Source organism: Elephantulus edwardii, unplaced genomic scaffold (genome assembly GCF_000299155.1).
Source record: "Elephantulus edwardii isolate Elephantulus edwardi_28Jun2011 unplaced genomic scaffold, EleEdw1.0 scaffold00004, whole genome shotgun sequence".
Lineage (NCBI taxonomy): Eukaryota > Metazoa > Chordata > Mammalia > Macroscelidea > Macroscelididae > Elephantulus > Elephantulus edwardii.
The window spans coordinates 2091155-2103672 of NW_006399754.1; the positions used below are offsets into that span (position 1 = coordinate 2091155).

Sequence of the window (12518 nt, forward strand, 5' to 3'; positions counted from 1 at the left end):
TTGTAGGAAAATGGAAAATAATATTGTAGGAAAATGGAAAATAAAATATGCAGAGTATATATATATATATAGATAGAGAGAGAGAGAGAGAGAGAGAGAGAGAGTTTAAAAAAATGTCTACTATAAAGCCAACACTAATTCTTTGGTGACAGTTTTGGATCTAATGAGAAATGTACTCTTACTCAGACTGTGTTCAGGTAAAGAACTAATGGAAACTTATATTAGTAAATCAAGTTTAAGCCAAGATGTTACCATTAGTTGTTAAAACTAATAAATTATTATTTTGTATTTTAATGTAGGTGAAGAAAACTGGTCTTGTGGTGGTGAAAAACATGAAAATTGTTGGTCTCCACTGTTCTAGTGAAGATTTGCATGCTGGGCAAATTGCTCTTATTAAACATGGGTCAAAGCTGAAAAACTGTGATCTTTATTTTTCCAGAAAACCATGTTCTGCTTGTTTGAAAATGATTGTAAATGGTAAGTGTGGATAAGGCTTTGCTAGGGATTAATAGTATATTTCTGAGGACAGTCAGTAGGAACAAATTATCTAAATGCCACAAAGAAAATTTGGAAATAGAAATACATGTTTAAAGACAATTTAATACACCATGGGAGTTGGAAAATGTGGCCTACAATCTCGGCTCTGCCACTAATTAGCTAAATAACCTCAAGTGTACTGGTAGACTAATGTTAGCTGCTGTAACAAACTCCAAAATCTTAGTTGCTTGATTCACTAGATATTAATTTATTACCATATAATAGCCCAGTATACTTCCTCCAAGACAGATTTGTTCTTTTGGCAGTCTGTGAGATATTCAATACTCTTTGTGAGAACCTCAATTCAAAAGCATCAGTTATGACACTTTGTCTCGTATACTTTGAGCAAACTACAATACTGATCTTCTCCACTGAAAATTGCAGTGGATAGACTGTAGAATCTAAAAGTTACAGATACCCACTTGTAATACTTATTTCAGGAGTGGTCAGACATCGTGCTGGGAAAGGCAGAGGGTCAGCGAATGAGGGATATCCTCAACCACATGGGTTGAGACAGTGACTCTCACAATGGGGTCAAGCATGTGGGAGATTGTGAGGATGCTGAAGGTTAGGGCAAGGCTTCACTCTTGTTCACAGGGTCACTATGAATTGTAGTCAACTCTGTGGCGCTAAACGAGAGTAGCCCAATGCAGGTACTGCTGAGTAGTCAACAACTTCCTTCCTTATTGATCCGTAGCCCTAGGCATCTTCTGTGTAATTGTCATCCTCAAAGGCTTTGACTGCTCTGCTCCTTGAAATAGGCCAAGAAATAGTAAACAGCCGCTTCTTAAAAACACTGGCCTGGATGTGACACTCATTATTTCTGTTTATATCCCTTGTAGGAGCTACTGTCTCCACCTGAGCAGTTGTCTCTCATTGACGGCTTTCTCTGGGTGACTTACATAGATATTAAATAAATGTCTGTACCTTAGAAGGAGAAGCACCTTTTAAACATAGAGCTAACAGGTGCATCTTTATTGTACCAGACTACTCACTAAACCTCTGTGCTAATGACTTTTTTTTTCTCTCAAGTAAGTGCACCATTTTTTCTTTTGTAAACATGTGTCTTATAAAAGGCATTATGAAAGAAAGTCTAGTATGATTCCTAATCCTTTTCTTTCCAACTCTTATTTGCATTCATAATGATAAGTTACCATTAGCATATCACTACTATCAAGCACATGGTTTAGTCTGTCACTGATTATGAGCCCAGAATAGGCATGGTTGTCCCTTCAGACTGACATTGTTAGAAATGCCTGGAGTTTAATCTGGAGTTTGATGGATGGAATGCATTGTCAGGAGGAATAGCACAGTGGACTGCAAGTTATAAGAAAAGATTTACTAAGGAGCACTGTTTGAAATGGAAGATATTTGGAGAATAGTGGCAGATGAATTACAGGTTGAGTTGCCAGTGGAGAACTCTGAAAAACTGGAATTTGGGCTCTACCTTATAGATCAGAGTTACTGTTTAAGGAAGAACTGTTGTTATTTACACCAGAGTCTTAAGAGTAAGGGACTGCTGTGTAGTAAATTGCCCTTCACCTACAAATGGAAGAACTTCCAGTGGAAATGATAATGTGGTCATTTTAGATCCTATAATATAGCCACTGCAATTTTCAATGGAGAAGATCAGAATGGTAGCTTTTAGGTTCCATAAAGTCATTCCTGTGCACAGTAGAACAAAACACTACCTGGTCCTGTGCCGACATCACAGTGCAGCTGTGTATGAGCCAATAGCTGCACTCACTGTGTCAACCCATCCTATTGAGATTCTTCTATTTTTTTGCTGATCATCTGCTTTCACACACACACACACACACACACACACATACTCTGTCCTTTTTCAAGGATTCATCCCTGCTGATAACATGCCAAAAGTATGTGAGATGAGATTTCAGCCTCCTTGCTTCTGAGGAACACCCTAGCTGCCCTTCTAAGATTTGTTTGTTCTTTTGACACACCTTCGTATATTCAATATTCTTCCCCAGCATCACAATTCAAGAAAGGGCATCAATTCTTGTTGTTTGTTGAAACAAACTCATAGCTGACCCTCCAGAAGATTTTCAGGGGCTGTAAATCACATGATAGGAGATTGCCCATCTTTCTCTCATGGAGCAACTAATGAATTCAGACTTCTTCCTTTTGGTTGGCAGTACAACTCCTTACCACTCAGCCACCAGAACTCCCTTCAGTTCTTCATAGTTCTTTCTTATTCTAATTTTGTCTCATTTTCACATGCATATGAAGCAATTGAGAATACCATGTTTGGGGTTAGGAATACCTTAGGTAGGCCTCAAAGTGACATAATTGTTCTTTAGTACCTTTAAAGAGGTCCTTGGCAGATTTGCTAATGCACTAGGTCCTTAGATTTTTTGACTGCTGCCTCCCTGGATTGTAGAACAATATAAAATGAAATCCTGACCACTTTAGTCTTTTTCTCCATTCATCATGTTTATTGGTCCAATTGTGAGGAATTTTGTTTTCTTTATGTTGAGATATAATCTGTCCTGAGAACTATAGTCAGTGATTCTCGTCAGTAAGTGATTTAAGTCATTTTATTGTATGGCATGGTAATGGTGGCATTTTTTCCTTCAGTCTATGTGTAAACACAGATTGGGTACTCGTTTTAAACTGTATGCAGTTGAATTATACCTCCTATTATAGGGAACTCTGGTGGTCAAGTAAGTAGTTAAGTTGCCAACCTCAAGGTGGACAGTTCCAATCTACCAGCTGCTCCATAAAAGAAAGAAAGCCAGTCTTATCCCATGTAATTTACAGCTGCTGATAAATCTGCTGGAAGATCAGCTATCAGCCGGTTCCGACTTGATGGAACCTAACAACAGCATAGATAATGCAGCACCATCTACCAGAGACTCTGAAGGAGAAAGACGCACAGTCTCTTCCCATTGTGATTTACACTCTTAGAATCTAAACCCAGGGTCCCTATGAGTCAAAATTGACTCAGTGACAGCAAGTTGAGTTGATGGGAGATTTTACCTAGGTCAGGAGTAAAAAAAAATGACTGAAATGGGTTTTTTTGTTGCTAGGTTGGAACAAGAACAGATTAAAGATTGGCAGCTTAATTCATACAATATTGCTTTAGCCAGGATGTAAAATGAGTTTAGGAATTATGGAAATGTATTTCTTTATAAGGGAACTCTGGAAGCCTAGTGGCAAAAAGCTGTGCTGCATATAGAAAAGAAGGTACAAGTACTGAAATATTTGTTGACTCATGTGTCCTAGAGTCAAAGGAGAAGACTGTATTTTTTAAAAACTCCACTTGGTGTGCTTTGTGCTGAACTGACTAAAAGCACTAATAGCCCAAGGATCTGTAAATTTTACTTTTATTAAATGTCTTGGGGAATGACGGTAACTTGACCACTAACTTGCTGTTTTTGAGTTAAGACATCAAAATCTGGTAAGAGAGATAATAAAGTATGGAAAATCAGGACTTCAACCCTGGGTCTACAGTGGAGATGCTTTTGCACTGGTGTTAGGAAACAGACCAATATATAAACAAAACTACATTGTGAGATTCTCAGAAATTCATTGTTTTGCATTGGGAACCACTCACAGCTGACCCTCCAGTGGGTTTTCAGTGACTGCAGATCACACTGGAGGAGATTATCCATCTGCTCTGGAGCAGCTGATGGATTAGAACCTTCTGCCTTGGGTTGACAGTGCAACTTCCTTACCTACTAGACCACTAGAGAACCTCCCTAGTTTAGAGAATAAAATCTGTAAACATTGGAACTCGACAAGACTGCCCCAATTTTACAGGCCTCAAAAATTTTTCACCTTTGTCAGAGTACAGAGTAGCCACTTTGGTATTGCTTATTTTAGTGTAAAATATTTGCATTTCCACTTTATACAGATTCCACCTTTCACATATTTCATTGTACATTATTTATTATTTTAAGAAAGAGCATGGTTTAATCTAATGATATAAATAAATTACTTTTTTACAGGACAGAGCAGAGTTTAGGGCTGTTGTACATAGGGCCGCTATGAGTCGCAAGCGACTTGATGGCACATAACAACAACCATTTCATTTACAGAATAGATAATCCTATAACACAATGGGTCTTGAAACTCTGCAGACTGCTGATGATCCAAGAGGTGGAAACTGTGACACAGTGCTATTAATTCTCGCTAAGGACACCAAGATGATGGCGAGTGTAACCCTCATAGTATGGTGTGACCATCCATGGTATGAATCAAAGTAGTGGCATAAAAATGCACTAAAGGTGGGGGAAATAGTTACTCTAGAAACCACTGTAGTCTTTGCCACCAGTTTTCACCCAAGATTGTTCTGTTGAAACAATGAAACTCATTAACTTGTATTAAATCCCAGTCTTTACATACACAGCATGACAGTTTCCTTAAGGAAAAGCACTTGCAGAATTATTTGAACGAACTGCAGGCTGAACAATCCACTTTTCTCTTGGAACATCATGAACTGATCAACTACACTTCTTTAGACTTGGTAATTTGTCAGACATTTTCTCAAGAGGAAAAGAACTAACAGTGTTTGTTACCAAAGGATAAAATCTTAGCTTTTAAGTGGTGATTCAACTTTTGGGAAACTTCTGTTCATTGTTAATTTGATACCATCCAAGTAAATTTCCTTCTGATGAACTGACAGTGATAATAATGAGTATGATTTTTTTCCCAATATTGTAGGAGTTGTTGTTGTGTAATAACTATTGTTTTCCAGTAACCACTTGACAAAGTTACAAAATCCCATGGGTGATGAGCCCTTCAGAGTACACACACACCAATGGATTTTAATGTCCTAGACAAAGAGGTCATTGATAGGGCTTCAGATTTCACTTTGCATCTAAATTATAAGAAAGTTTTCCAGGTTGAATTAAGTGTATCGTTAAAGTAGAATATTCACAGTTATCTGAAATGGCTGCTAAAATTCTCATTTTTCAATTATATATTTGTATAAGGCTGAATATTTTTATATACTTTCATGAAAGCATAGTATAATGTATTGAAAGCAAAAGTAGCCTTGAGAACCCAGCTGTCTTTGTGAAGCTAGCTAGTAAAGACACTGACAAATTTTTAAATGCCTTTCTTCTCACTAACTTATGTCGTTTTAGAAAATATAGGTATTTTCATAAAAATATATTATTTGCATTAATGTGTAAGTTCTTATAAAAAGAGCAAGGATGGACATATCTGATCTTCACTAACTCCTCAAGGGGGAACTGCCCCTGCCATCATCATCTACAGCACAAAACCAATTACCTTGAGGTCAAACACACTTCCGACACCCCGGTACCTCTTTCTACCAACCCCAATACCGATCCTACTGCTCTAGTGGGTCCAAAATACATTGCAATGGTTCACAGAGCACAAACAACTGTACTCATGATTATGGGGTTTATTAGAAAAGTTAAAAAGCTGTAATTCATGTTGGTACAATCACTTAGGACAGCTGCTGAAATGTGTTCACAAGCCTCTCAGCCTTCAGCCTCATGACTTTAGGCCAGTGTTAAAAATCTTAGTTCTACCAATGAAGGCCCTCCCCTCCAAGGGCTCCTAGCTCTGGTTCCATGGAGTAGCAATCCCAAGGTCAACTCTGTCTCAAGTCAGGTGTCTGGTTCTCTGCTGTGGCTGCTGCTACAGCCAGTCCTATAGGCCTCAATCTGAGCACCTCAGGAATATACAGCCCTGAAGGATCTGTACTCTGCATGCTCTACATTTTGCTGATGGTGAAACTGCCAAAATCTGCTGTTAATCTGCTCAATTTAGTGGTTAGACTAGCCAGTCTCCCTGTGGAGAGCTAACATACCCTATTTGCACATGGCAGATATAACACATCCACATGACAAAGTCAAAGTTTAGAAAAGCCGTTTTGAGCAATAAACCCTTAACATCACAGTTCTTCACTGTTAAGGAACTAATAAATACTTTAAAAATTGTTTTTCACTATCTAGTACTGTAAATGTCAGTGGAGAGAATACACATAAAGCTCTTTGGGGCCCTTGGTAAGAGTGTGGATGATCCTGAGACCAGGCAAGCTGAGGAACTCTGCTGTAGCTCTTGCCACTGGTGCACAAATATGTCTAAGAATTCTTTATTCCTTGCTTTCTTGGATTAAGATTCCTAGGAACAAGATACTTAGATGAAAGATATACTATCCATACTCATTAGAAAGTAAATCATGAGAGTTTCAAAACAATTCTTTTAAAAAAAACAAGACACAATTTTGTATTATAATTTGAGTAAAAAGTTATAGAGCAAATTGGTTTTCTGTTCAACAATTCATATACCTTTTGTTCTGTGACACTGATTGTGGTCACCACAGTGTAATAGCACTCTTACTCTTCCACCCCGTGTTTCTTGTTTTCATGCTCCTTTCCTTGTAGAAATACACTTGAATAGGCTTTAATGCCTTCAAAATGGCTTTGCAGTACAGGGTGAGTCAAGAGTAGCAGAGAGTACGATATTTGTTCAACTTCTTAGAGGTACAACACTCCATGGGTCACTTGTCTTTTTGCTTCTGGTACAGCACACGACAAAGTCCCTCCTAACTGAAATTATATAGAAGACAAGCAAAGGGTGATCAACTGGTGAACATTTACTTGGGTACTTACCAATGTATGAGACATCTCATTGTTTAATCACAAGTGTAAATGAAAATTTTCCAAGTTTTTTAAACTGGTTTTATAAATTGTATCTTTTTCCCTCTTGAAACTTTAATGTTCTATCAATTTATAGTAATTAAAAACTTTTCTGTGCATTAAAAATTATTAGCTTTTGTCCAATTGATTGAAAATATTTACCCTAGTTTGTCATTTGTCTGCAGTTCTGTAGTCTTAAAAGCTGTATCTTGCTTTCTCACACATGATTAGAATTTTTCTATGGTTTTTAATTCTTTGTAGACCTTTCTGGCAAGTTTCATATCTGTTGTTGACAGGGTCTCTATGAGTCAAAGTCAAATCGACAGCACCTGGTGACAGTATTTTTTCTCTTATGAGGACAGAACCATAATTTAACTGTTCCTCTATTTTGATCATTTGGATTTTAAGTTTTCACAATTTTAAACAATGATGCAGTAAGTATATTCTAGCACAGATCATTTTTTCCCCTCTCTCCTGCCCTTTGAAATATTTGAGTAGATTCTCAAAAATGGTGAAGAAGAGGACAGGAGCTGTTAGTGCAAATTTTTTTCAAATCCAAGTTTTTTTACAGATAAAGCTAGAAAATATAAGCAATGTTGTTGTTGTTCTTAGATACCTCAAGTTACTACAACTCTCAGTGACCCTGGAGACAGCAAGCCTGAACTTTGTCCTGTTCTGCCCGATTTCACCATCTGTCATGCTCCAGCCCATTGATAACGTCACTGTGTCAGTCCATGTTGATGAGGAGCTTCCGCTCTTTCTCTGACTCTCCACCTTTCCCCGCGTGTTGTCTCTGTCCAAAGCATGGCCCCTCTTGACGACATGCCTCAAGTATGCCCCCAAAATATCAACTGTAGACAGTGTTATTTATAAAAGCAGCCATTCATTCCCTTGCCTGGCTTCCAAAAGCCCTTGAAACATACTTAGCAGAGCCAATGATTCCACAAATATCTTCCCATGATCTCTGACAGGGTGGCAAAGTTTTCTGGAGACAACCAGATATTTTAGACTTTGCAAGTCATAAGCAGTGTCTGCCACTGCTACTATAGTACAAAAAGAGCCAAAGCATGTGAGTAGATCGGCTGTGTTACCGTAAAATGGTCTGGAAATATATCAGAATTTCATAGAATTTTCACTTGTCACAAAATATTAATTCCCTCCCCCACTCATCACTTGGAAAAGCATTCTTATCCTACTTTCTGTGCAAACACAGGCAGCCGCTGGTTTTGGCCACACCTCTCAGAGCATCTTCATCTGCCCGATAGCGTAGCTTTCTCAAGAAAACCCTGAGTATGGATTGACTAATGTTCGTATTTTGTATTTCAGCTGGAGTTAACCGGATTTCATACTGGCCCGCGGATCCAGAAATAAGTTTGCTTGCTGAAGCTTCTAGTTCTGAAGATGCCAAGTTAGATGCCAAAGCAGTGGAAAGATTGAAGTCCAACAGTCGGGCTCATGTGTGTGTCTTGCTTCAGCCTGTGGTGTGTGATATGGTGCAGTTTGTGGAGGAGACCTCCTATAAATGTGACTTTATTCAAAAAATTACCAAAACACTGACGGATGCCAAGAGTGACTTTTATTCTGAGTGTAAACAAGAAAGAATAAAAGAATATGAAATGCTATTTTTGGTTCCAAATGAAGAGATGCATAAGCAGATACTGATGACTATAGGTTTGGAGAACCTGTGCGAAAATCCGTACTTTAGCAACCTAAGACAGAACATGAAAGACCTTATCCTGCTCCTGGCCACAGCAGCTTCCAGTGTGCCCAACTCAAAACACTTTGGATTTTACTGTAACAGCCCAGCACAGAGGAATGAGGTTCACAACCAAAGTCTGCCACAAGACATTGCGCGTCACTGCATGATACAGGCCAGGTTATTGGCCTATCGAACTGGTGAGTTACGTGTTTACTCATATCTAGAGCTGACTGGGCTGTGTTTGTCTCAGTAAAGAGCTCATCCAGTCTCCTGTAGTGTTGGGTTACCACAGTTTTCCAGTAGAATATAGAAAAGTTAGTGAGACCCTTGAGTAGACAACTCTTAGAGCAGTTTTAAATTGCTTATGGCCTTATATTTGGTACATTTTCTAAATAAGGATCCAATTCTCTAGGCCCTTCTCCTTTCTGCTTCTTACTGTAACCATTTCAGTATCTATTTAGCCTCCTCTGAGAGATGGAACCTAAGGAGATTAAAGATCAACGTAAATAAAGAGTCAAAGGAGAGGAGTGTGCCTTATTGCAGTCTTTCAATTGCTGGTATGTTTTTAATCAGCACGTTGAGAATTCAAACATTTTTCACTTACTAGGTTATATGTTAGCATGTGTATGAAAAATGAAAATGCTACTTGCGAATACTACCTGGGTATTTAAAGGACACTAGTAAGGTGTCTGCTCTCTTGATGACTTAGCTTGGCCCTAAAGCTAAAAGCCTATGGAAAAAAATCACACTTTCTCCCTCCTGATATGGCTTAGTCTGTGCCAACTGAGGCAAAAAAAGTGACTCCTTGACGTGAAAAATAGAGCACATGGAGAAAAACAATGCATTCAAACTTTGTAAATAAACCAGTATGAAATAAAATAAAATTTTGAAAAATAGAGTGCATGAAAAATACTAGTGTTGTTGATAGGAAAAGGAGACACGTGACAAGAAAAGTTCTTATTTTTGCTTTTCATTTCTTACTTCAGATATATGTTTACATTAACTACTACTTTATTATAAAGGCTTTTTTGGCATACAGGGAAATAGAATCTTGTTACAACTTGTACACTTGCCTTAGAAATGAACATGAAGGCGTTGATAAATTCTTTCATGTTAAAATCTAGGAAGGAACAAAACTTTGTTGTCATCAAAATCCCATCCCTGACAGTCTCCTTTCTCTAGACAGTAGCAAGTCCTCTGTGTGTCCCCACCTCAGCCTCTTGTTCATTTCTGTCACTGGGCAGTGAATGTTTCTTTGTTCCCGTCTTCCTCCTCCATCGGGCTGCACATTTTATGAAGATGACCCTTTGTCCATTTCCCTCACTCAGCCTATCCCAGCACTTGGCACATGCTGTTGTTGTTAATGTCGAGTTGGAATCAACCCATGGCTGACCCTCCTGGGGGTTGTCAGAGGCAGAAAATAGCCCAGGAAGACACTGATTGCCCATCTTTCTCCTGCAGAGCAACTGGTGGATTCAAACCATGTGCCTTCAGAATTGCAGCACAGTTTCTTACCACCAGGCCACCAGAGGCACATATTAGACACTCGATATTTGTTAAAGAAATTAAAATCTTGTTTAGAAACTCTTCATGCCAAAGGAGAGGAAGGGAAGTAGGTTGGATCTGCAGCTCAAATTTTATTCACTTCTTTTTTCTGTGTCTGCTTTCTCATCTAGAAATGGATTTTTTTTTCTTTAATCTGATTTACCCCAATGGTGAAAGTGCGACAGTGTCTAAAGGGGGCTTAAGATAATGATCCGAATGCATGGAGGGGAGGTGACTGGGCCCTGCAATCTCCATGGTGTCCACATGTGTGATCGGGGTATAGTGACACTGCCTAGCTATTTGGTAACCTGCCCTGATAGTCTACTTTAAAAGGCATTCAATATTTGTCAGTAAGTTAATCTGCCAAGAGTTAGTGCTACATATATGAAGTAAGTTTCAATAAAAATGTTTTCAATAATTTTGGAAAAATTTAATTTTATGTTAATGCTACATATCTTTCAGAGGATCATAAAACAGGAGTTGGAGCAGTCATTTGGGCAGAAGGAAAATCTGTGAGTATAAAGTTATTTTTTTAAAAACCTCACCTTGGGGGAGCTCTGGTGGCTTAGTGGCAGGAAGCTGCACTACAATCCTAGAGGTGCATGGTTCGAGTCCACCACATGCCCTGCCGGGGAAGGAGGGACAATCTCCTCCTGTCCCAGTCAGATCTGATTTGACGGTACACGCACACACACAAATAATAAAATTTAAAAAAAAAACAAACCAAACCTCACCTTCATTATGCTTAAGCATAGTTTAAGCAGGTGAATTATGTTTAATAGACGCCTTTGGAGGACTGTTTTGTATTGTTGCATTAGCTCATTCTCAGTAATTTTTTAGATGAAGTCCTTCAGATAGTGAACATTTATTTGTTAAACATCTTCTAAGAGTAGGCAGGAGTCTCTGGAATAAACGGTTAAGAGTCTGACTACTTGCTGAAAGGTTGGTAGCCCAAACTCATTCAGAGGGGCCTTGGCATGCAGGCCTGGCAGTCCTCTTAAAGGTCAGCCTTAAAGACCCATAGAAGAGTTCCATTCTGTACACATGGGTGACCACGGGTCAGGATCAACTTGATGACAGCTAACAACAACAAAAGGCAGGCACTATGCCTCGGTGAGTATTGGGATTTAAAGTGTATATTTTCAAGTATTTCTTTAAAGTATATTTTTCTGCCCTACGTGGCCTCACAGCCTAATAGAGACAGAGAAATGAAGAGAGACTGATCTATAATTAAACATGGTGCTGTGAGAGGATGGAGGAGAAACTTCTCTATGCTTGGAGAAATGAGGAAAATATTCTTAGAGGAGGTAACATGGTATGTGTCTTGAAGATGGAGTTCATCAGGCAAAGAAGTTAGTGGAAGCAGGAGGATAGCATGCAGGGAGTGAGGAGAATATGGGGAATGAAAATGATGTGTCACGCTCCTCCAGTTCAACCACAGCCAGTGTCCGCAAGACCCTAAATGTCACCCATTCATTTCCCTACTGATCTTTTGTTGGTGGTCACCTTCACATTCCCTGTTTGTTCACAAATAAAATCAGTCACCAAATTCTATGGATGCTACCTTCCAAATACCTCTTTAACTCTCCTTGTATCTATGCCAGCGTTTGTCTTCTACTGGAATCTGTTCCTCTGTCAGACCCCCTGCAATTTTCTGTATAGTACATGTTCCAAATTACTTCTAACATCAATGATGAACCTTGACTAATTGATTAATTATAATAGATACATTTAAGCACCAATAATTGACAAAGCATTCATGTTAACAATTAATATGCCATTAACCAAGAAAAAAATTTTAAAAGCATCTGAAAATTTGATAAGACATGCATGTAAAATAGACTCAGTAAATGTTGATGATTAAAGGAAAATGCATTTTTTTTCCTGAGGAAATCACAAGGCCATGTTTTTAGCTCAACAATAGAAATTGTCTATTCAAAGTTGTTTTAAAGTTCCTGGCTTTCTTGTAGTAATGTTTTGTAATTTTCTTGGAAAAGGTCCTTCGTACTTCTGGTTAAATTTATTCCCAAGTATTTAATCTTGTGATCAGCTATTGTGAAAGGTATTGTTTCTCTTAGTTCTGGCTCTGTATTCTTTTTGTC

At 38.5% G+C, this 12518-nt stretch overlaps 1 protein-coding gene across 1 annotated transcript in view; it reads left to right on the forward strand.

The window, feature by feature from the left end:
• The window catches only part of CDADC1 (cytidine and dCMP deaminase domain containing 1), a 63399-nt gene that overhangs the window by 17950 nt on the left and 32931 nt on the right, over positions 1-12518 (forward strand). The window contains exons 4-6 of the mRNA XM_006879503.1: positions 300-477; positions 8499-9068; positions 10879-10928. Coding sequence (XP_006879565.1) covers positions 300-477; positions 8499-9068; positions 10879-10928 — 798 coding nt within the window. The remainder of the gene's footprint in view (positions 1-299; positions 478-8498; positions 9069-10878; positions 10929-12518) is intronic.